The sequence below is a fragment of the Mizuhopecten yessoensis genome, unplaced genomic scaffold (genome assembly GCF_002113885.1).
Source record: "Mizuhopecten yessoensis strain PY_sf001 unplaced genomic scaffold, ASM211388v2 scaffold10447, whole genome shotgun sequence".
NCBI classification, from domain to species: Eukaryota; Metazoa; Mollusca; class Bivalvia; order Pectinida; family Pectinidae; genus Mizuhopecten; species Mizuhopecten yessoensis.
The window spans coordinates 922,673-946,908 of NW_018408551.1; the positions used below are offsets into that span (position 1 = coordinate 922,673).

At 34.3% G+C, this 24,236-nt stretch overlaps 1 protein-coding gene across 1 annotated transcript; it reads right to left on the reverse strand.

The window, feature by feature from the left end:
• Positions 1–645: 645 nt before the first annotated feature.
• LOC110460651 (DNA mismatch repair protein Msh2-like) lies at positions 646–24,077 on the reverse strand. Its single transcript, XM_021513684.1, has 27 exons — positions 24,000–24,077; positions 21,303–21,352; positions 20,895–20,930; positions 19,451–19,538; positions 18,698–18,843; positions 18,089–18,199; positions 17,575–17,661; positions 16,929–17,052; positions 16,236–16,322; positions 15,635–15,693; positions 14,289–14,409; positions 13,273–13,386; positions 12,756–12,892; positions 12,404–12,520; positions 11,563–11,677; positions 11,080–11,135; positions 10,649–10,738; positions 9,905–10,076; positions 8,577–8,702; positions 8,294–8,389; positions 7,931–7,995; positions 6,960–7,127; positions 6,553–6,644; positions 6,077–6,231; positions 5,131–5,198; positions 4,261–4,374; positions 646–2,813 (listed from the first exon to the last, which is right to left on the reverse strand). Exons 1-27 carry the CDS (start codon positions 24,031–24,033, stop codon positions 2,652–2,654), a joined length of 2,790 nt encoding a protein of 929 aa, XP_021369359.1. The 5' UTR covers positions 24,034–24,077; the 3' UTR covers positions 646–2,651.
• Positions 24,078–24,236: the final 159 nt, after the last annotated feature.

The following is a 24,236-nucleotide window of genomic DNA, read 5'->3' on the forward strand; positions in this document are numbered from 1 at the left end:
GAGTCTAACTCTTCAAAGGAAGGTTTTTGAAGAGACCAGCTAGAATGTACTACAGTGCTATAATAATGAGTGTCTATATTATCGAACCTTTCCACAATACGATGAAAGTGATTCCATGTTGCATATGTTTTACAAGAGAAACTTGAATTACACATACGAAGCCTACTACGTTTTGGACGATTGTCAATAATCTCCATATCCTTTCCACATGAAACAGGCTTCTGAAATGAAGTTGCCATCTCGAATTTATAATAAATCCTCAATTTGATCAAAAAAAATCTTAGTGGTTAGACTACATAGATGTCACCAACAGTTTGAGATGTAGGCAAGTATAAATACTTAAGTAAAATCCTATGCCTGTTTATTCAGGCTAAAACCAAATATCTAACCGTTGGTTATTACATTTAAAGTTCTAGGGATCATTAGAGATTGCACTAAGCTTTGACTTGTATTTCATAAAAGTAGGTCCCATGTTGAACACACTATTCCCAAACAAGTTCAGCATAATCGATATGTTATCAGTTCGGTCATGTTTCTTACACTTCATACCTTAGAAACATGGGGACATGCGCATGCTGAAAGCATTTGTCTAGTCAGAGAATCTTCGCAATATCAGAAGACAACAAAGAAACAGCATCATTGATTTGAAAGTGTAGATTTTATTACCTATTATCTTAATAGATGAACTAATGGTATAACAATATCTGGCAATATGGAGACAATACTTTTTAAACATTATTAACAATTTGTCTCCCAATATTACTATATTAACAAAAATAATGTATACAATAAACAGTCAGATGCACTGGAACTTCTCACACAGATAGGAACCATGATAATACAGTTTTAAGATAACTCAGACATCAAATATGGATTCATTTGCCATAATGTTCACATCAATAACTCGACCATGACAGTTATTCATGATCACGTTACAATACTCTCCAATGAGCTATGAAGCAGTGCACTTTCTGAAACATTTCGCTACTTTAATCATATCCCATGATTGGTGCCAACATATCAAGATAGTTCCTGATATTGTATACATATGTGTATGTATCAAACCTGAAAATATTCAGAAACATTCTATATTTCTTTTTATCTGCAGATTTTTACATTAACTTTCCACACATTTCCATATTTCAAATTCATTCACAACCACATTCAAACCCATGCATGAACTTCATGAATTCATAAAAGCACTTATGTTATAATCAATCTTTGAGTAGTGTAATTACATAATTAAGTGGATAACAACTTCACTGCTAGTCTGAATCGAAGTTACCACAATTTTTTGACAGAGTTGCCAGAAAATAATAATATTCAAGAACTGATAACAAAATAAAACGGAAATCATATAAACAGTATTTGAAAGAAAAACAAATAGAGTTGAAATCAAGATTATGGAGGAATGACATAAAATGAAGGAGATCTGAAGACGATAATATTGAAGTAATGTGATCACATGTCAGATACATCAATTTCAAAAGAAGCTTTGATACAATTAGTAAAAAAATAAAAATGTCACATGCAACTGTCTACTGATAAGTCGAAGACATGCCTCTCTTTCTCAGAATGAAACAATGATCATATACAATATGTCCCTAAAACTGATAGTTTATGTATTGCTTCGACTTTTAAAAAGCCAATAAAAATGACCTTTCTTGTGCAATGTTCATATAATTAAGTTTCCCAAATCCCTGAGGTACAGTAATGCTTCAGGCAGCTGATAATTTCTTATCTAGACATATCATAACATGAAGGTTCAAAGTATGACAGGGCATCATTCTTAATATAGCTTCCTCAGTGCTCAGAAATGATGGAAATGCAGTACTTGAAAATATGTTAATAACATGTGATCTGGAGTATGATTACCAAGGTCCTGGGTGTGTGATGTCACCTCTTTCTTTTAACAAAGTTCTGTACATGAACTTCAGAAACAAAATTTGCCATGTCATCTGTAAAATGTAGCACTAGCAACAGCTGATATGGGACCTCCCTACCTTTGAGCAACAACTTGCTGCACAAAATTTCAATACAGAATAATACTGTTAAAGACTGACCAAGAAGGCTCCACTAACAGTGTAATGTCTCTGGGCAGTAACATTGATGACCTACAGTCCATTCTTGGTTGCAACAACACAATAACAACGTCTTTGTACTACCTTGAAACAGTCTCAAAGTCTTGAATTTTAATCGTTTACAGAATTTTGTTCACGTCATAGCAGATGTCAATGTCTAAACAATGTATTGGAGTAACTGCTGTATCACGACATATGCCTGATGTTTAAGAGACTGGCCTGTCTATTCAAGGTAGTATCAACTGAAGTGATTTACACCTTCATCAGTACAAGATTGTCACCTAACATGTCTTTGGATACCACTTTCTCCTTAACACATGCCAGTAAAGATGGTAGCCTCACTTTTCTCTAAAGATAACATCCCTTCTACATCATCTTCAGTACAAGATTGTCACCTAACTTGTCTTTGGATACGACTTTCTCCTTAACACATGTCAGTAAAAATGAAAGCCTCACTTTTCTCTAAAGATAACATCCCCTCTACATCATCTTCAGTACAGGCTGGTCACCTAACTTGCATTAACCATTTGGACATCATTATTTTCCTTTACACAAGGAAATGAGGTTGCTTCATTTTCCCCTCGAGATCACATCCTCAACATAAGGATTATTCTTCTCCTTCACACAGGCCTTAAGTTTGTTGAGTTCTGCGATAGCCTCATCAGGAGATAAGCTTGACAGTGGCAATTTTTTCACTTTAGACAGGAAATCTTTGATGATGTCCTCACCTTCCTGAAAAGACAGTTTGGAATTATTAATGAAATTTATTTTGCACAAAAGATAATCTCTCGGACATAAAACTATTAAACTGGAATTTGTGGATGGAAATGTGATTCTTTAAACTGATCATGGTGCAGAAATTATTTCATTGACAATGGGTCTGAAATCTTAATATTCTAAATATTAGTGTGTGGATATTTTCCCGCTTATTTACTGCGAGAAACTGAAATTCTTTTTACTTCACAAAAATTTCTACTTTTACAGAACCTATCACATAAAATATGACAAAAAAATAAAGTAAGCAATACACCATTTAATGGTGATATACTTTTGAAATATCATGGCATCTGCAATAACAAGGATGGAATGGTTCCGACATGGAAAAGCAGCTATTTGTTCTGATAGCGACCTTGACTTTGGATAAGGAAACATGAACATTAATATCATCGTTTAGTCTTAACTGACAATCCACTTGATTATGTCATAAAGATTCATTGCCACATCATAGAAAACTAGGTATTAAAAGTTGTATGTGCCAAGACAGATACTGAACTAAACTGTACAGGAAAAGGTATGAAGTACCTGAAAAGTTTACAAATTACTCAAAGTGAATACGTCCAGTTAAAAATGACAGCTTTTCATCATACAAACTACACCTACTAATCATTTATGGTAGACAGGTCTGCTATTACTTCTATGCAAATCATTGATTGCTCCCATGGGTGGTACCCATAAACAAAACCTGGAGTCCTTTAGGTGGATAGATGTCTTTAAGCTGAGGATAACAAAGTAACTCTGTTTTTTCTCTGAACCTGCACAGTTCACACCAGAAAATGCCCATCTAGTGAAAATGTTAATGTGTCTGTAGTGACAATAAAGTGTAGCCAGACCATTATGAATTGTCACTTTGACCTTTAAGTGGAACCTTGATACTAGCTAAGTACATTTTTCTTCAGGTAAAGTCACCTGTAGATTGTCCATAGTATATATATACAAGTGCTGGAAGTTACTTCACCAGTAACAAGGTAAATCACTTTCTTTGAACTGTTCTTTTAAATAAACTATTGGTTTTCCTGTGTTCCTTACATGAATATTGACTAACCCAGTATCAATATAATGGTAATCAGGGATCAACACAATGTTCATAAATGAGATAGTAAATAGACTTAAATGATGAAAGTGCATGTATGTACACATGCAAACTAATTACCAAAACATGGATACTATATATCATTTTCATATGCAAAGATAAACATACCTCATATCAAAGTTTTTCTTTCTACACAAACAATGTACATATTAAACGTGTCTCAACGTTTCAAGACAGACTGGTCTCTTTGTCAAGCAACTATCATGAAACGTTGCGACATGTTTAATACGTACATTGTTTGTGTAGAAAGTAAAACTTTTATATCACATATTTCCAAACTGATGAATCCTATTAAAGATATAAACATACCTCTTTTACAAGTTTGCGTTTCTTGACAGCTGGCTCTGAATCGCCTTCCAAATCTGTTCCAGACAGACAGACATTCTGAAAATCCTCTAGCTCACTGGCTTTGTTCTTGGCAAACTGAAAAATAGTCAATTATGTTACTTCTACTTACTGATTTTAGAAACACATCATATAAACAAGATTAAGTAGTACAAGAGATAAACTGATATCTGCTTTGTACATGGTTTATAGGGGGCCTGCTGTAACCCAATCATGATTCAGCCTATGGGAAATAGACATGTATGTATTACTGGAACGTGGACACCTGGATTACAGAGAGGACTGGATAACTTCAACAATAGGCCTAGAGATGACTGGATAACTTCAACAATAGGCCTAGGGATGACTGGATAACTTCAACAATAGGCCTAGGGATGACTGGATAACTTCAACAATAGGCCTAGGGATGACAGGATAACTTCAACAATAGGCCTAGGGATGACTGGATAACTTCGACAATAGGCCTAGGGATGACTGGATAACCAGAACATCGGCATTGTCACAAAAGTGTTCTTTTCAAATTTTGTGAAAGACTATCGATTTCATACCAAAGTATTGAGAATAAAAGATAACAAATATTTTTATATCTGTATTCTTTTGCTGTTTACTTAAAATATAGGATAATCTTTTTATCATCATTTATTGCATGAATAGTATTTTATTTTGTATTTTTCTGACAGTTATCAATTCAAATACACAGATTTTCAAAAAAATTGGATTTCAGTTTAACATGTATGAAAACATTACTAGATTCTCATTGTACCTTAATGTCATTAAAGAAGTGAAGTGCGATACAGTCAAGTAGAACATTGAATTGGTTATACAGATACCCACCTCTATAACATTTTTAGGGAAGTGAGCCAGCTCTGCCACATGGATACCAAAGCTTTGGTCACACACACCTGGTGACAAAAAAATATAAAATAACTATTTTGTTTAAAAAAGATATTACCTATACCTGCCACCAAGTATTAAATGTGACACCATTCCATTGTTTTCATGATAACATCATAATTATGACAAAGACAATGGAGGATATAGATTTATCATACTTGTGACTGATCCTTGATTGGTCATGTATGAGATTTCTGTTTGGTCTTAGGGAGAGATAAAAAGCATGATGTGATGTCTCCTACACAGATGGAAGTACCTGTTAAGAACAATCATTAGTTAAGAGTAGGATAGCGGAATCTCTACCCCTTGTCACAAGATTTTGCTAAATGCAGGATTCCAGCCTCATCCTGGACAAACGTAAACCTAAGGGTTCAAGATATCTCGATCACATTACACCATAACATGGGACAGATTATTTAGATCCCACACCCCAATTTAGCTGTGATGATAGAATGGATAGCTAGCATCTCCCTACTGCAGGTTTGAAACCAAATATTTCTTAAGGTGGTGATACTACTGCCACAACCTGTAACTATGTATTGGAAACTGTTTTTTTCCCCAGTATGACTTCAATTTTTATAAATCATTTCCGAAAAGAAAACCATACCTTGTAGGACTTTTATGACAATAATTATATTAATAACAATGAAATAAACTAAATATAACCAACAGCAGTGTTCCGAGTGTAAAATACCAGGATTCAAACAAGGTGCAGCTTTATCATAAAAAGTTTAACTGGAGTTGCTCTTTGCTAGGCTTATGGACATTACCACTTGCTAAAATATAAATCCAGAATACTAATGACTGTGCATGTCCAATAAAAGTCATAAAAAAAAATGTTCCAAAACATTCCCTGAACCTAAAAGTAAGACACACAGCTGTCTACCTGGTTTGACCCTGTACAGCAGGGTAAGAGTGTCGTTGGTTGTGAGTGCTGTTACATGCAGGTTGTTGACAGTAGGCACAACATCTGACAGGGCTGTCAACTCATGGAAGTGGGTGGCAAACAGACAAAAGGCCTTAATTTTGGTAGCAATATATCTAGAAAACAAATCAAAGACCATAATAAATAAAACTGCCATAGGTTATTCTTCTGTAATGTATTGCAGCACATAATTGCCATACACGTGTTCTCGCTGGATAACGTTTGTGGTAACACTTTCATTAATATTAAAATTAACTTCTTTGGTCAAAGGAACCAATATCATTTTTTATTACTGATCAATGAAATATGTTATTTGGCAAATGGAAATGGACTAAACTAGAAGATTATTCTGAATTTATTATGTACCGATCCCTTAAAAACAGATTCTAGGATAAAGTAATTGCTTGTCAGGGTAGAACTAAAACTAGATCACTCACTCAGAAATTGCCCAGGCCAGACCAAACCCATCATAAGTTGATGTTCCTCTTCCTAACTCATCTATGATTATCAAAGAATCTTCTGTTGCTGACTAAAAGAAACAAATATTGTTGCAACTGTGAATTGATAAATTACCAACAAGATTTAATGCAAGGAAATCCAATTCATTAGGCAATGGTAACTCATTAGTCAGCATGTACATATAATGTACCACATTGATATTCAACACATTAGAATTCTGCCGTAATAACTCAAATTAAATTTAACAGAAAAATTAATCATAGTAAAATAAAAATTTACACAAAACTTTGTTTTTTCAAATTAGTTCCTTTCAACCCTTTATGTATTATATTTATCATATTATTTAACAGTTGTAACCCATTTGCACAAATAATGCAATAATTACCCTGAGGATAGAGGCGGTTTCCAACATCTCTGCCATGAATGTTGACACGCCTTTAAGCTGACTATCCCCTGCTCCGACACGTGCCAGTATGCTGTCTGCAATGGTGATCTCCCCTTCAGCACACGGAATGTAGCATCCCATCTGTGCCATCAACACTACCACTCCTACCTGTAAAGAGTTTACATGACCATCAGTTTAAGCTTTCTACAACTCACAGCTATCAGGAATTCATGTTCATTTCAGTTTTACATATCTATTGTAAAAGAGGAAATGTTTGCAGTGTAGAAGTGCTGGTGTTTCCCCATTGAGTAAATTAGCATGAAAATAATATCCACACATTTATATCTACTTACTGATATTGACATCTAGAGGAAATAGATATCAGAACCATCACTAAAATTGAAACTTCAACAAAGCAAAAAGTCACAACATAGACATTTCTACATGCAAGAATTTCCCCTTTTACAGTACTATTCGTACCTTTATAAAAGTTTAAGAGCATCAGTTTTACTTTTCTACCTTTCAATTTTACCTATCTACCTTTCACCCATGCGAACATCATGATCAGTTTATTTATCTCCATTAACTCTTTTCTTGCCTATCTCCAACAAGGTTCAAAGATTGCATTCCTTGGTTTCTTACATTTAAATATAATGGACATTCCTAATTATATAGTAGTTTCACTAAATAGTTTTCTATAGAAATAAATAACAAAATCGTCAATGAAAAATCCTTCAATTAAGTATGGAAATAATTGTAATACAATCATAAACTGATCCTAGAGATTATTATCAATGGATTGATGTATCCATATGAGGTCCATATATCTTCTGTTTAGAGTTAGGTGATATTAAAACAATAATTTCCCTTCCTCAGAGAACCATGTGGCATCAACAAAAACAAGCCTGATACCTAAACCTTCATACAGTGTTTAAAAAGAACATCAGGAACACAGAGAGAAAAACACTTACAGAGCGGATGTATGTAGATTTTCCTCCCATATTTGGACCAGTTATGATATGGAACATTTGTTTGTCTGGAAAAAAAGCAGTACATCAACAATTAAAGAAAATCCGAATTTATGGCCATATCTAAATCAGATTTAAGAATATTTCTTTCTGTTTGGTTATACATGGTAAAATACATTTCTAAGCTGACTATAAAAGTATAAATCACGAGGTATTAATTTATGAAATCTCAGTGTTTGTCACTACTTAGAGCCAGAAAATGATGCAAACTAAAACATCAACAAAATCTACATTTGAGATGCTTAATTAGTCAACAATACAAATACCTTCTGAAAGTAGAATAGGATAATTTAGTTCAAAATATACCTTTAGTGAAACCAGCATCATTGGGTATGAATGCCACATCATCCTGCATCTCTAAGCAAGGGTGTCTTGCCTCTGTCAACTGAATTTTACCACTTCCTGTGTTGATGAAATTAATTGAAAAAAATGTATATTTGAAACAATTTTGCAACTTTATTGATGACTGTTTCAAAAGAACTTAACTGTCTCATAACTTTCTGGCTGTGTTCATTCTGGCTGTGTTCAAGTTAACAGGAATTAAATAAAATATTTGTCTGATATCAATTTCAAGATTTGTGTACCTTACCTTTTGCGAACAGTTTTGGTCGTATATAAGCAATCGGTGCAGAAACAGCAACATGGGCGAAACTCACAAGCACATCTAACTGGGCAATGATGTCATTCAACAGTAGCATCGGCTCCACATATCCCGCTGTAAAACACGAGAAATTTATCATTATTGAGATTTTTCTTAGATGTTTGAAGTAAAATGAAATTATTGTAAGAATGTTCTATAAGACTATGGTTTAAGAAAGGCATTGCCCTCATGTCATGAACAGCAGTAATTGTCCATTAACTAAAATTCTATTTTTAGTAACAAAACTAACCTTTTAACCTGAAAAGCAATCTAAAGCATCCACTCCCATTTTCCCACCAAATATGAACGAGATCACACAAACTGAACATGCACACTCACACCCCACATTTTTATATGTAGCTGCAGTACTGAATAGAGGTTGTGGTGATTTCTGTTTGGAATGTGATACTGCTCGACTATGATGTACATGTGTACCAACTTAGTATTATCTTCCCATAGGAATCTTTGGGTATAATATAACTCAGAAATCTGTATTTCAGTTAGTGAGATCAAAGTCAGAAGGTCAGAAGAGGTCACAATAGCCTTACTTTGGTATGCAATTGCAATACAGTGCCATTTCATAAGATCTGAAGTGTATGCATGAATTAGTAGCTGAGATATGGTCTGGAAATCAATTTCTACATTTGAGAATCAGATAAAATGTGGAATAATCTACGAAGGTCACAATGACTTTACTTTTGGTATGTGACACAGTGTGTTCTCATTTTGCATCTTCATACAAAGTCTGATGTCATCACATGCATGGAACATTGGCAGAGATAGTAAAAAACTTGGACAAACAGACAGATGAATGAGCAAAACAAATACTATACAAAGATGCTGGGGCATGAAAACTGTTAGATATTACATGGAATCCTATTTCTAGAAACAAATCATTTGACCTACCTTAAAAGCATACTCACAAGTATCCAGTTCTCAAAAGCAACCTGTGCATTTAACAAAGGCATGCTTGTGATTTAAAACTGGACAGCAGTTACTAATTGGAAAACAAAATTGTACTTAAGCTTTGCGTCACTGAACATGTGACCTTCAAACTACTCATCAATCTCAAAAGCGTATCCGAAGCATCTTTTTTCTTATCCGAAACAGAATACAAAATATGGGCATGATCATACAAAAAATACAAAAAATAATAACACTATTATTGTCTGAAGGAAGCCAAAGCTAGACAGACAGCACACAATCTAAGTCTTCCCACCATCAATGTGGAAAGGCACAGACCTGGTTTTACCTCGGGCAAAGAGTAGTCACCTCACCTGCTATTGTAATGATCTCAGCAACCACACTCTTCTGTTGCTCATTATAATCCTCCTTTGCCTTCAGGAATTCCTCATTCATGCGACGCACAGCATTGTTGTGGAAACGAACTCCATCTTTTTTTGTATCAATGGTCGTGTAATTTTTGTTGTTCCTCAGAGCCTTTTCTTCCTGTTTAAAAAAACAAGGCAAATAACGTTTAGTTTTAACATTAATATCTTTTTTTATTGTAAAATCAATTGGCATGACACTTACCATAATTTTAGAGTGTGTAATATGTGCTACATTTTAACCCAAATTTAACCTTATATGAAAGTTAAATACAGCATATATCTTGTATAAATTTGGTAGATTACATGAAATAAAAACTTTAATTACCCTGAACAACTATACAATTAGATGAAAATTAATTTAAGGGTGTATTAAAAATACGCACTTGTTGGTCTTCAAATGAAGTCAGCGATTTGAGAAAAAATAGTATGCCAGAATCGCATGATTGCAAGGGTTGCTAGTCAAGTTTGAAAGGACCTTACCACTTCTGCTATCACACTACTGTCTTTGCCAGTCAACAATCAGTGATCTTGCAGGTTATTCCCAAGCTTTGCATATATTGAAATAATCAATGATTTATATTTAATAATGAATAATTTGACATTTTCAAGACATTTGAAGTTACATTCAATTGTTTCAGTATTGATAATAAAACTTATCAATGCTGTCGACTCTCTTAAGACAATTTTTACCTTCCTTGTGACCCTGAAGAAGTATCCCAGCTGGCTGTTACTCTCAAGCTTGAGCACTTTGTTTGGTTCTACTCCTAAATCTCTTGCCACCTATAACATAAAAGCAATCACTTACCTTTTGATAATCTAACTTGTTCTAGTGGCTAATTAGATTTTTTTTTTTTTTTTTTTAAAGCAAGGAATTAGTATCAGAACAAAAAGACATGCAAGAAATTTAAATCTATGTAATAGCTCAATTTTCCACATTAACCTAGCTTTATCCTGCAACTTGCGCTGAAAGAGTTTATACATTTAATTTTAAAATTTTATTAGAGTCAGCAAAGACCTATTTTGTCTGCTCCTTCACTGCTGATGCACAATGGGGAGTAGTGAGCAGCATTGATAGACGATACACTCTACACTGTAACAGCTGTAAACATTTAGTTCCCCACCTTGTTCATCTGGCCTTTGATGTTGTTTTCAAGCTCATCAATTTGTTCTCTAAGGGCTGAAACCAAATATAGTGACAATATATGACTTTCAAAGATAGAAAACATTGCATCTTGTTATGAATCCTTCTTCGTTATTGATATTTGCTACTGTATACAAAATCACTACATTAGTGTCTATTCTTACAGGTCTACAAAAACAACTTATTAGTATGTATATTATTCAAAGTCCAGTGACACATTTTTGGCATATTAAAATCGAAAAAGAACATTTAACAAGTGTAAAAATCTACTTTTCAAAGCTTGGGACATCTAATTGTCAGATTGAGCAGATACAAGATTTTTTTCTCAAAACAAATGAAAATAGGCAGGTAAAATATCAGTTGTTGCAAGAGTACATTCTAAATTGCCCTGGTCAAGTACATTGAAATAAATTTGACATTCCTGAATCCACTTATTTTTTTACCTATCTATAGGTAACATTACCTGCAAGGGCTTCATCAAAATCAGCTTTGATCACAAAATCATGGCTTTCTACCTGAGCCAGGTCCATTGTTGTTTCGATCATTTCCTGGAACTTGGCAAAATCCATCAATAATTCCTGGAATGCAAAAAAATATTGGATATTGTAATTTCTTTAGATACAAAACACTTTGAAATAAAACAAAGGTATCAAATTTATCATTATCACCACAGTGTATATAGGTATACTGCGAATTATAATTTTTATAAGTTAAACTAATTTAAGAAAATTTAACAAATACAGGAACAATAAATGTAGAAGAAAGACAAAATGGGAAAATAGTAGCTGGGTCAAACACAGTATAATGGATTGGTAAAATGAAATAAAGTTCCATGAAGAGCAAAATGAGTTCCTGGGAATTAACATCAATATTAATTTATCCAAAAAACCCACATACTTTCCACAAACCAATTTAATAGTAATATTTCAAATGATTCATGAGTACATTCACTTTCAGAATATGGACTGGTAGTTGTCTAACAATGTATCACAATACATCATGATACTCGCATAGATGATCTGAGTTACTCACATCTGAGTTTTGTGTTGTTTTAAATCTACATCACAATAATTATATTTCATTTTCATGTGTCAAGATGATACATATTTTTCTTAAGTGTCAAGGTTATTTTTGATCTAGTACTTTTCTGTAACACAGTTGCTGTTTGCTTCAATTTTTAGCTGATTATTTAGTCCAGCTAAGTAATAAGGAAATCATTCGTTATCATTTCCCTTTTAACTTTTTTTTGAGATGTTGTACACTTTGAGTAACTAGCTCCACATCAACACCTGTCCAGATCTTACCTTGGCCGGGTTTGTGAACAGCTCCATAAGTAGTGACTGGTGTTCTCCTTCATGTTTCTCTAATACCTCAAGCAGGTAAGGCATCTTGTCTATGGCTTGGTACACCCTGTAACAATCCTGAAACATATCATAAGCTATGTAGAAAAAGGGAGATTCTAATTTTCTATAACAACCATCACCCATAAACATCAGGACCTCTTATACCAATTTTTCACTTTCTTTTCTTGTCTAATAGTCTGTTTAAGTTGGCTGTTGTTGTTTTCATGAGTTTCATACACTGAGCATGTCCATGCTTAATCTAGAGTAGAAATAAATAAATACTAATCAGTCTTTAAATTCTAAAACAGTTTACTTGTAGTGTAGCTCTCTTTCTCTGAAACTTTTTGGCTAATCTCTGGAAATCTGGAATTTTTCTTAGCTGCTCATCCTGTAATGTCTGTCTGAGTTCTGTGTCCTCCACAAATACTTGTACCACATTTAGGCGCTCCTCTAGAATTTAATAAAAGTCAGACATCACTACAAAATGTTTTTATGAAAGAGGAATGTCATGCGGTACTAATCTTCCACTGCATTTGTACCATATTGTAGTTAAAACAACCCTATATACAGTACACATACTATACTGAACACATTATTTCATTAGATTTTATTAAAATCTTGTAAAATCTCAGATTATAGATAAGGTATATATACATTTAACTTCATTAACAAAGTTTCTCATCATTAATCTGTTGGCCCTTTTACACACTTTTTAATATCCAAGAATGATGCATGCCATAATGATCTTGCAAGATGGACACTCGGATATTCCAATTTTACAGCAGGATATTTCCTGCCACTTATCTCAAAACTGATGGTTAATGTCTTACCGATTTTATTAAGATCTACCAGAGGTTGTTTGACCCACTGTGACAATAACCTTTGACCTTGGGCAGTCTTACACTTGTTTAGTAATCCAAGTATACTCTGGTTCTTGTTTCCACCTTTAAACACAAAAAGAAGAAACCAATTTTCATAAAATTCTTAGTATTGTATATATATATATATATGGGGCAAAGAAGTAATTCCAACAGTGTGGACAAGTTAAGGTTGTCAAATTTTCGGAGCGATCCTCTCCTTTTTCAAGACACAGTGAAACAGAACAGTTACATGTACATATACATCATATTACAAGAAGATAGAATTGATATACTATAATTGAAAATATAGCTATTATGTAAAACCAATAGTCCCCTCGACAGCCGAAGGCAGCAATTAAGCTGTATATATATATATACAAACACTGCTTTGATTTTGTGTAGTGTTTAAATTTTCAAAATAATGCAGAATAATACCAATTTACAGTAGTGAATATCGAAATCTTAACTGCTAGGTCTGTGGTGTTATTCAACTTCCAATGTTTGCAGTTGTGCTGAATTCACTGATTTACCACTATTAAGTGTTAAAAATTACTAAATATAAAGTATTCATACAGATCTATTTTTACATTTGTTCACAATTATTGCAAATGTTAAGCATCATTAGCAGTGAAACATAAAGGAAACATTATTGTTCAAATTTCTGAACTGTGTTGTAAACAGAGTATCCAAACATTTAGTTTGTAAAGGGTATAGATAGATAACTGGGAAAACTTAAAAAATTGTATCGTGTATGACCAGTATATACCAATAATATACATGTATTAACAAAATAACAGGTTTCTTCTTTTCATTCTTTCTGATCAAAACTTGCTGTTTTCTCATAAACTCATTTAAGGATCTGCTTTTACATATAAAATAGAACTTGAATATTTTGTTTTCAACAAATAATTCAAAACTTTTTGAAAAAAACATCTGTTTACAGAATGGTTTGTCAGATGACAGAGGCTCTAAAACCTGGTACGCACCTTCGACTGTGCTGGGAAGAAGGTTGAGGGCTCTCACTGCTGCAGCGTCCAGCTTCATGTACTGACCCAGATCAAACAGGGACAAACTAAATTGACCAAAGTTTTCTTCATCTGACAACAGCTAAAATAGAGACACAAATCCTAGTCAAAATAGAAACTTAAATTACACAGCTTTATACTTCTTTACACTCCTTTTAATACATGATACCAAAATCTGGGCATTTCCTAAAATGAGATCGAGATTTTTTTTCTTCAATTAGATAAAATTTCCAATGAAAAAACTTAATACCTGGAGATCCTGCTTATTATAAAGAAATAATCATAAAAGTGGTTAAGTGTGGTTTTTGACCATTTAACTGTAATTGGACCGATGAACACTAAAATATGATAAGAAGTAGAATTTGATTTTAGCATGCTTAATTAGGGTGTAAATATAAATAATTCATGACATATCTTTTACACAAGTTTTTACTTAAAACGTAGTAAAATGTACCCTTATAGACTGTTTAACTTGATCAGTGGCCACCAAAATCTAATCTGGGGTAGAAATTGATTTTTCCACACTATGGCGTAAATAAAAACTAAACTTGTTGAGTGTTTCATGAGATATAAATAAATAAACTTTATTTATTTTATAACAATTATGAAACAAGTTAGTTCAACTCATATTTATCACTCCTGTTGGCCCGGATGTTAGCGTGCGGGGGTCTTAGTGTGGGAGGAAACCGAAGTTCCCGGAGAAAACCCACGTTGTCGAGCAGGTGACCCTAAACCTTTTCACGTCTGATCGGGGAATCAAACCCCGGTCCCTTGGTGAAAGGCAAGTGCGCTATCCACTGCACCACCCGACCACCCAAGAGATATCTTGTACACAAGCTTTTTACTTCAAAAGTGGTCAAGTGTGACCTTTGACCCTTTAACCTTTATCGATGACCACCAACATCTTATCAGGTATAGAACTTGATGCAAACACTTTTGGTGTTAATATAAACTAAACCTGTTGAGGAATTCATGCAATACACTACGCAATTTTGTTTTACCATGAATTGATGCACTGACAAAGTCATTAGCTTATCTCCCCTTACCTATTAAAGTTGGGTTGGGAGTTTACAAAAAAAAAAATATAAAGAAAAATCTTTCAGAACAAATGGAACTTTGAAAAAGCTAATACTTGTTATCTTAGTCTTGTCTATGCAATTAATAGATAATCTATTATTTTGTTACATAAGTGTAGCCCTTGGCTTGTATTGTTTACCTTTACAACACTGGCCCTACAGTTATATATTAGGGCTGTATCATTTCCTTTTACAACACTGCCCCTAGCTGTAAATACATTATCAGATTACCTCTAAATACTTGATCAAAGCTGAAAGGGAGGTCATGGCCTGTGCCTTTTCTGTTTCAGCTGTAAGTATAACATTAAAAAAATGCAATGTGCAGTTATGTAATGTTACAAACATTTTAGCCATCATAACACATCTGATATTTGTAATAGAATCACACAGCTGAAAGAGTAATCAAAGGAACTAAAGCCATATGATCCAGCTATGAAGCAATGATATTATGACCAGGCATCAAACGTGTGAAGCCAAATTGGCATGTATGTTAGTTTGATTCATCCTTTAATCCATGTGTAACGATCAACTGTACATGTATACACTTGGCCTTATAACATATCCGAGTCGATGTTTAATTTGTATTGCCAACTAGTACATACTTTTACACCTTTGTACATACACTTCACTGGTCATTTGTCTGATGAGTACATAGTGCACTGTCAAAGAAACATCACACATAAGCACTTTACTGGTTGTGCTAAATGAACTTTTTACAAGGTGTTGTACAAGACTCCCAAACTCAAGAGTTAATGAGAGAAAATATTAAAGGATCTTCAAGTAACAGCCTAACCCAACATTTCATCACATTTGCATTTTGACATGTACTTACGCAGAGATGCACTGTTCCCTTGCTCTCCTTTCTTAAATTTCAATAGCCTGTTCAAGTCTTGAATGACATCCTTTGAGGAAAAGTCAGCTGAAACACAGAATAAACTTATTAAGCATAGGATTCTTTGAGTCAGTCTTTGCTTTTTGTTTTATAAAATTTGAAGTTTATAAAATCATTAGCCCTATATCTTAAACAAGAGCTATTGGAGAACAGCATAGCTCGCCTATTGGTGATATTTGTTGTAAAATAGCAAATATCAATAGAAACACATGTACAGTAAAACCTTGATATAATGCCCTTCATTTCATTTGCCACCTTACTTACCGCCAACATATTTTAAGGTCCCTAATTACGTTTTTCTTAAAGAATTCCTTTACACATTTCCCTCAATTTATTGCCAAATCCCTTTATAATGCCAATATTTCTTTGAACAAATGATGGCAATATAACAAGGTTTTACTCTACCTTAACATGTAGTACATTTCAAAAGAAGCTGGGGTTTTTTGGCCCCTAAATTATGAAATATGTATAATAGACAACAGTGTATTGAGTGTGATGATCCAACACTGGGGGGGGGGGGGGGGGGGGGGGAATCCCATATACATGTATGTAAAATGCACACAATAAAATGTAAGCAAACAGTAGAATTTGGTAACAGTAGTAAAGTAATTGTGATTTCTAAATTATTAGTACATTTTTTGCGTTCAGTCACCAGCAGACCACTTCGGTCCAGCACTTGCTTCAGTTTGCCTGCATCAGCACCGATCTCCCCAGACATGATGAGACACTCCTTTGGACCCAACTGGACTATCAGTGCCTGTAGAGGTGAAACATTTAAAAGAGACATCAAAAATATTTACAGGGACAAAATTTCAACCATTTCAGCAGCAAAAGATTCATCCAGAAATAATCATATGGAGATCAAAAAGAATTATCTAATAATTTTAACAAAGTTTCACTTAATAATGGCAACCAAGCAATTGCATTAAATACAGGTTTGTGTATATTGAGTACGATCTCCCTACATTAATCTTAAAGTGAAATGACAACTACACTATGAAATATGTATTACAGTACCTAAGACAAAATCATATAGAGGTCATGGTATTGGCACATGCCCCTTCTCATGACCTATCTGCATGCCAAGTCTTATACCCATGATACATAAGGCAATGGGCAAGATTTGCTTCTGAAACAGTGGCTGAGATAACCACCAACAACACAGACGATCGGATGCACTTGACAAATACTATTTATACAACAATCATGTAATCTGCCCTAGCCTACTCCAACTTTATTTGAAGGAGTGGTATAAAAAGTCTTACTCCAGTAATGTTACCTCAAGGTTAGAGAATTGGTCGTTGTCCATGAACTCGCTGACCATGAATTTTCTGAGGGTAGCATCAGCATATCCAACTCCTACTTGCTGAAAAATCAATTAAAATGAAGGGCATTATAACAACAGCACAGCAACTATCTCTCCATATATGTAAATTCAGGTCACATTCATAAATTTGAACTTGTCAGAACCAAATGCTCAAGTTTTTTGTTATTTAATTCCAAATCTAGTTCAATTTTAATATTCTCCATAAAAAAAAGAAGAAATATGCACATGATGTAGAAGTCTCTACCGATAAGCCCTACTTTTTACTGGTCAGTTATAATTACATCTACATGTATTTGATGGTCAATTAACAAACATTTCTACACATTCAATTAAATGCAATTCTTATTTTTATCTGCAACAGCAATGAAACAATAATTCTAGTATTTTGTAACATAAATATATGCACTTTTCAATATGCAAAGAGTCTCATTTAGCTTTTCGAGAAGAAATAATTAGATGTTTGTACCCGCTGGCCTGTGTCAGTGCCAATCTTTACAGCTATGACCCCTGCAGAGGTAGACATGTCTGTGTTCCCAAAAAGGATCTCTTCAAACTGTGTCAGGTTACCGGGGGAGGCCTGCCGACAAATCAGATTAATTAACAGACAGTAAAAATAAAGATTAGCAATGCTGTGCTAGGTCAAAAACAACTGAAGTCAACAGTTCTGGTAAACCTGTAATACATGGTCAGTCAAAGAGGCTAAATAATGGTCGCTTAAGACAGGTAGTTCTCTTTATTCATGTTTCAATGAATTTGTGAAAAATCCTGAATTTGACAAATTGTAAATATGTTTCCTATGGCTAATAAATACATACACATACAGTGTATGACAGTTACATTCCTTTCAAATCGTCTTCAACTTATTTCATACATGTTCTAATGATATAAGTGAAGAAACTCCTTGACGACTCCACAAAGTCATATATTACAAGATGAACTTTCTTTCTTGACTTGCAATGTCAAAATGTAGGATGCTACACAAAATAATGTGCTACCCATTATCAATTAATGACCATCAGATAACATGTTGTTCAACACAACATCACAGAAATATGACATCAATGGATCTTCATACCTTGAATGCCAGCGACCAGTCATTGTTTTTGGAGCCACCCTTGTTACGGTATACCTCCACACGGTACTGTCGTACCAGTAACAGATCTCGTACCAATGACTCAAAGTTCATTTTACTCAGGACCACAGACTCCAGCTTCTTCTCACCTTGTTTGTTAAATCAAAAATGTACATGTTTAAGCAGAGAATTTTGAACGATGTGTGAATTTTAAAATAAATGTGAATAAAGCAATGCAGGGGTAAAAATAATCTTGTATGTGTTGCAAATGATGATGTACATGTTTCACATGTAAAGTTCTAAAAAGGTGTACTTGTTAAATCCGATTCAGTTATATTTTTATGTATAAATACATATGTAAATATGAAGCAGGATATTAATTATATACCTGGTGTATTTTCCAAAGATCTTTGCATACATTTAGAACATTAAATTATTTCAAACTAATGTGAAAATTCTGAATTATTGTATAGGTAAAACTTTTCAATAATAGAGATACACAGTGAAATTAAAGAAAACGATATTTGACTCGTAAATAGACTGACCCAACTTGATTTAGGGAATATCTTACTTTTTCACATACTGAAATTTTAATAAACAGCATTAGTAGTAATTTTGAACTCGGCCCCTGAAACACCACCCATTGGAAGGGGATAAATAGTTTATAATCATTCTTTTCAAAAGTTATTTTGTCAGCAATATTTTCAAGTGATGAAATAATCAAATAGACTTGTAATTATTTGTATATTTACATACCTGCTCCAAGCATTTTGATGACACCAGCAGTTTTGTACACATCCTTGGCAACAAACACAGCATCTGAGCCATGGACGGTGTAGTAGTCCTTCAAAAGATAACAAATAAAATTTAATGTTCAAAACATCTTATTGTCTTTTAACAGATTATTCTGTAATCAACATATTCCTAAGGAAGAAATGCCTCATTCTTATAGGATACGACCCATTTCTGTCCTGGAGTTGTCTCATTGTGAAATAGGAAAATACAATCATAGCCAGTGAAAAGTTTTTCAGTTGATGATATGCAGGGTACCCCGGTTTTCCCAAATTATTATGCCAACAAGTTAAATAACAATTTTAGCAGGTCAATTTTGACAACTTTACATATTGATGCGTGAGGAAAAGTGAACATGAGGAAGCCAAAACCAGGTTTTAGGCAGTCAATTCTGTCACCTCTTATGGAATTTTGCAATGTTCAAATTTCTTTTGAAAGCCAAGCTATTTATTTATCTACAATGATGACAAGTACATCCAGTTTCACAGACACATTTTAACTTAAGATTATTCAGGAACTTTAAAGTTTTTCCAAAGGAAGCATTTGCTGAAATTGAAGAGAATTGCCTCAACTTTAAAGATATTTCCTTAATTCCAGTAATGCTACCTATGACAACAAGAATTACACATAATTAGATGTCTGGCCTGTCCCCGCATTGATCATAAGATTCAATGTGTGAAGCATTGTAAGTTCGACCAGAAGCTCATTTTTTTTGAGATACAGCATGAAACACAGATAAATGTGAAAACTGAACATTGATGAAGATGCTGTCAAAGTCACTGGACCGCGAAATGTAGGGCACATTCAGTATATAAGGCATGGTTTGAGATGCACTACGTCTGAAACAACTACAGTCCAAGTTTATTTAGTATAACACTAACTTTTTGAGATACAGCATGAAACACACAGCTAAACGCAAAAACTTAACATTGATGAAGATGCTGTCAAAGACACAGGACCGCGAAATGTAGGGCACATTCAGCAACTGATGCATGGATTGAGTTGAAGTATATAAGACACATGTATGGTCCAAGTTTGGTTGGTCTAGCACTTATACTTTTTGAGAAACACAGCTAAACGCAAAAACTTAATGTGACGCCACCGCCGTTGCCGGAAAAGTGACGCCACCGCCGTTGCCGGAAAAGTAACACCCAAGTCCTGTTATCCTGACATCCTTCACAGACAAAAATGAGGTAGAGAATTTTTCTTTAAACAATGTTCATGGGGACATTTATTGTGTGTTGGTAGAGTTGAACATTACACTAAAACATGTACTGTTTTAAATGACAGTCATATACGACATGGACTGGGCACACAACAATTCAACTACAGTGTATGTATACGTAGCATGCATGTGTCCAGTGTGAAGAGTAAAATCATACAAGTATACAACATGAAATTCACTTACATTTCTGTCAAAAACTCTCAGGGTGGTACTGGATTTCTGAAAAAAATAGTGAAATACATCTATGGTTGAGTCTAACAATATTTCTAGAAGTTCCAACAAGTAATACAGTAAAATTAGTAGGAATTTTGCACACATTATTGTCAAGTCACATATGCACCAGTCTAGTCTGTGAGAGATTATAATTACGTCCTATACAGGGTTCATTCAAACACTTTTCCAGCAATCTTCCTTGTCCTAGTTTAGGGAAATCTGTTTTGACTTAGTTCACAGAAACTGTTATATACATGTAGTAAGTACAATATTGATTTTTTTTTACAACATATTTAAAATAAGTTATTAACAGTCCGTCTTCAATTCCAGCACTTATACATTGTACCTCCCTCTGCATAATTAATTGTGAATTATTACCTCTGGTAAGGATCTGTGGAATGACAGAAATCCTTGTTCTTGTATGCCATCTGGAAAATAGGACATATATTACAGTGGTAATCAAAGAATTTCAATAATTTGCATAATTATTATATAATTATCTACCACAGGCTAGGCCAAGGGAGATATGTTTTTTTTAAACAGAAATTTTAATGGTGAAATTAATTCTTTCCCAGCATTTTGAAATTTTGCGAGTTCCTGACAAGTAACCTTTTATTACAGAATGAAAATGGTGCTTTGCAGAAATCGCTGGAATCTAGCTGACCAGTGTTTTCCATGAGAGGCAGGATCTGGGATTTATAATAGGAAGACCATGCACACAACACAATCGGCCATTTCCAGTTTTTCTACCATTTCATGCATGGCTAAATAATGGGACATTACAAAATCTGTCTATGTTTAATTCTCGAATTTTACTGGCACATAAGTTGAATGTGCAAATTGGTGCATGGCCTCAGCCCTTCCTAATTACCAAAGGAGCCTAACTTGACCACTTTTAACCAAATGGTTGGACCAGAGTTGTTTCAATTATAAGGAGGGACCTTGTCATCTGATGCTACTTTCTGGTGAACTTTAAAGTTTTGACGAAGACATTCAGGGCCTCATCCATGTAACATGTGAAAGGTTCATCAAGCTTATTCCTGAAATGTTGCATTGATACGACTTGGATAGGTATACCAGTTCATCCTCATAAACGATCTAGTAAAGTCCCAGTGTATAGGCCTACTTGATAGAAGTTGGTCGGTTAACTTTGATGGAAATCTTCCCATAGAAAAGCAATCAATGATATATTACCTCAATACAATCACGTTGAAAATTCTCTTACAATGACAGTCACACAATGAAACCCTGTTACCACATGCACCTAATCATAGTCAGGTTGTAACAGTTACATACTGTTTACAGTAAACAATTATATTTCTAAAAAGTGGAATATGAAGTGAAATGAAAATAACAACCAGTCAATAATACAATAAAGTACATTTGTACGATTTCTGACATCTGCTAAGTTCTCTGTTGACTATACCCTGGCATAGAGTGTAGTACTTGGGGAGCATCCATGGCCACTGCAAATGTGACAGGTGATCAGAATAAAAATATTGCAGTTTGTCATTAAAAAGTTACACAGGTAAATTAACATTATGTTTGTGCACTGTGAATTGTATTATTTATTGGATTAGATTTATGTTATGAAAATGTAACGGAACTGGACTGGGTCAATCGCCATTTGTAGCTCAATCGGTTAGAGTATCTGTCTAAGAGTTCAGAGGGTCCCGGGTTAGAACCCAGGGCTTGCCATGCTTTTTTTACTCCTAGATTACATTCTCATATCCCGGTTGAAACGGTTCAGGTGGTGCGGAAATATTCCAAGATAAATGAATGCATTTGGATAGAACAATAAGCAGAGCTAATAAATGCACAGTTTTGGAGAATAAATAACAATATATCAAGTATTATATGTCGTTCTTTCATGCATCCACTGAATTACATAACCTATATTGAATATATATACATGTGGCTGGACCTTTTACTTCTATAAAGAAATAACGCAAACTAGCAATAGTCAGCATTTTACTTTCAGTCAGGCACATCTGAACCCCTCAATCTAAATGTGATGAATATTCCTGTGGTCGACTTCAGTTCAGATCTGTAGCCGTCTTTCAGGTTCAACTGTTTAAACTCATTGAATTAGATACGCAAAAGGGGTTATAGCTATTACCACGGAATTAGATTAGAGGGAAAGGCAACTGCCTCTTCGGCATAGGAAATATGTGCCGTGCACTTGATGTTGCGAGAAACTACGAGAAAGCGTGAGAATTTATGTCATTTGGGGAAAAACCCCACCGCTTCAATCATCGAAGAAATTGATTGCCGTTCAGAAGTAATATATTTTGGGCTATCTCTACCGTTACATTGTCCGGATTTCAAAGTAAGTGATCTTTGCTATACTTCTGTTTAAATATAATTATGTTTGTTGTGTCGAATACCAGAGAAATGTCGCAGAATGCGAAAGTTTATAGTAAACATATTGTTATCTAAGTCCGTGCTATTACACAAGAATGACGTCCGTTTTTCGTTCATTATGTTTAAAAAAAACTTAACATGTTTTTAGTTAATTCCCCATTTTAGTAATAAAATGTTTAACAGCGACTGCTACCCAATGCAGGCGGAGTGGGAGCTCGAGAGGGAGTAAGAGATCTAGCTCTAGCAACGATTTATAAGGGATACGAATAAAAATAGCGAGAAAAAATACGTTACTGTACATATCGTATTTTTCTCGCTGTTTTTATTCTTATCCAATATAAATCGTTTGCTAGCCCCTGTGCCCTGACATCTAGGCATATAACGTTATGTATGTGTCACTGTCCTCACGCCCTCAGAAGTCATCTCAATATCTGTTCCAATTGCAAAGAGCTTGACTAGCGAGACCATTTTTATTTTAATTCGAGGTGTTAGATTTACCAGATCCAGATACAAACGCCTCTTCTAATCTTGCACTGTAACAATATTCTCACCGACTGCTATTGCTAACTACACAGAACAGCGAAACGGCCTGATCGAAACCCCCTGATCAATGGTAACTTACGACCTGTAGAGTAGCATGTGTTAGTTAGTATTGGAATGTGATCAAGTTACCACAGACACCCAGATGGAATGATAAACGGCGTTATTTACCCAGTTGCAACTCTTGTTTTGGTTGAAGAGCCATTCCTTTCCATATACTCGCGGGAAACTTCGGACAGCTCAGCACTTCCGGTTATAGTTTGTTCCAAATATAATTTCCGGATCTTTGCAATCGATTTATGGCAAAAAAGCCTCGACTGAATATTACTTTGGGATTTGATTTTAACTAGAAAATGTGAGTTTTAATCATTGTACAATAATCAGGTTTTTAAATCATGTACATCAAGG

What these genes read in the sequence shown, in the direction of transcription:
- LOC110460651 (XM_021513684.1), bottom strand. Translation starts at nt 24,033, where the DNA reads ATGGCTCTTCAACCAAAACAAGAGTTGCAACTGG. An exon ending in TGAGAGTTTTTGACAGAAAT is followed by an intron (nt 19,539 to 20,894) that starts GTAAGTGAATTT and finishes TATCTTTTGAAG; the next exon opens with GACTACTACACCGTCCATGG. An exon ending in GCTGTACAGGGTCAAACCAG is followed by an intron (nt 5,199 to 6,076) that starts GTAGACAGCTGT and finishes TTTTGTCACCAG; the next exon opens with GTGTGTGTGACCAAAGCTTT.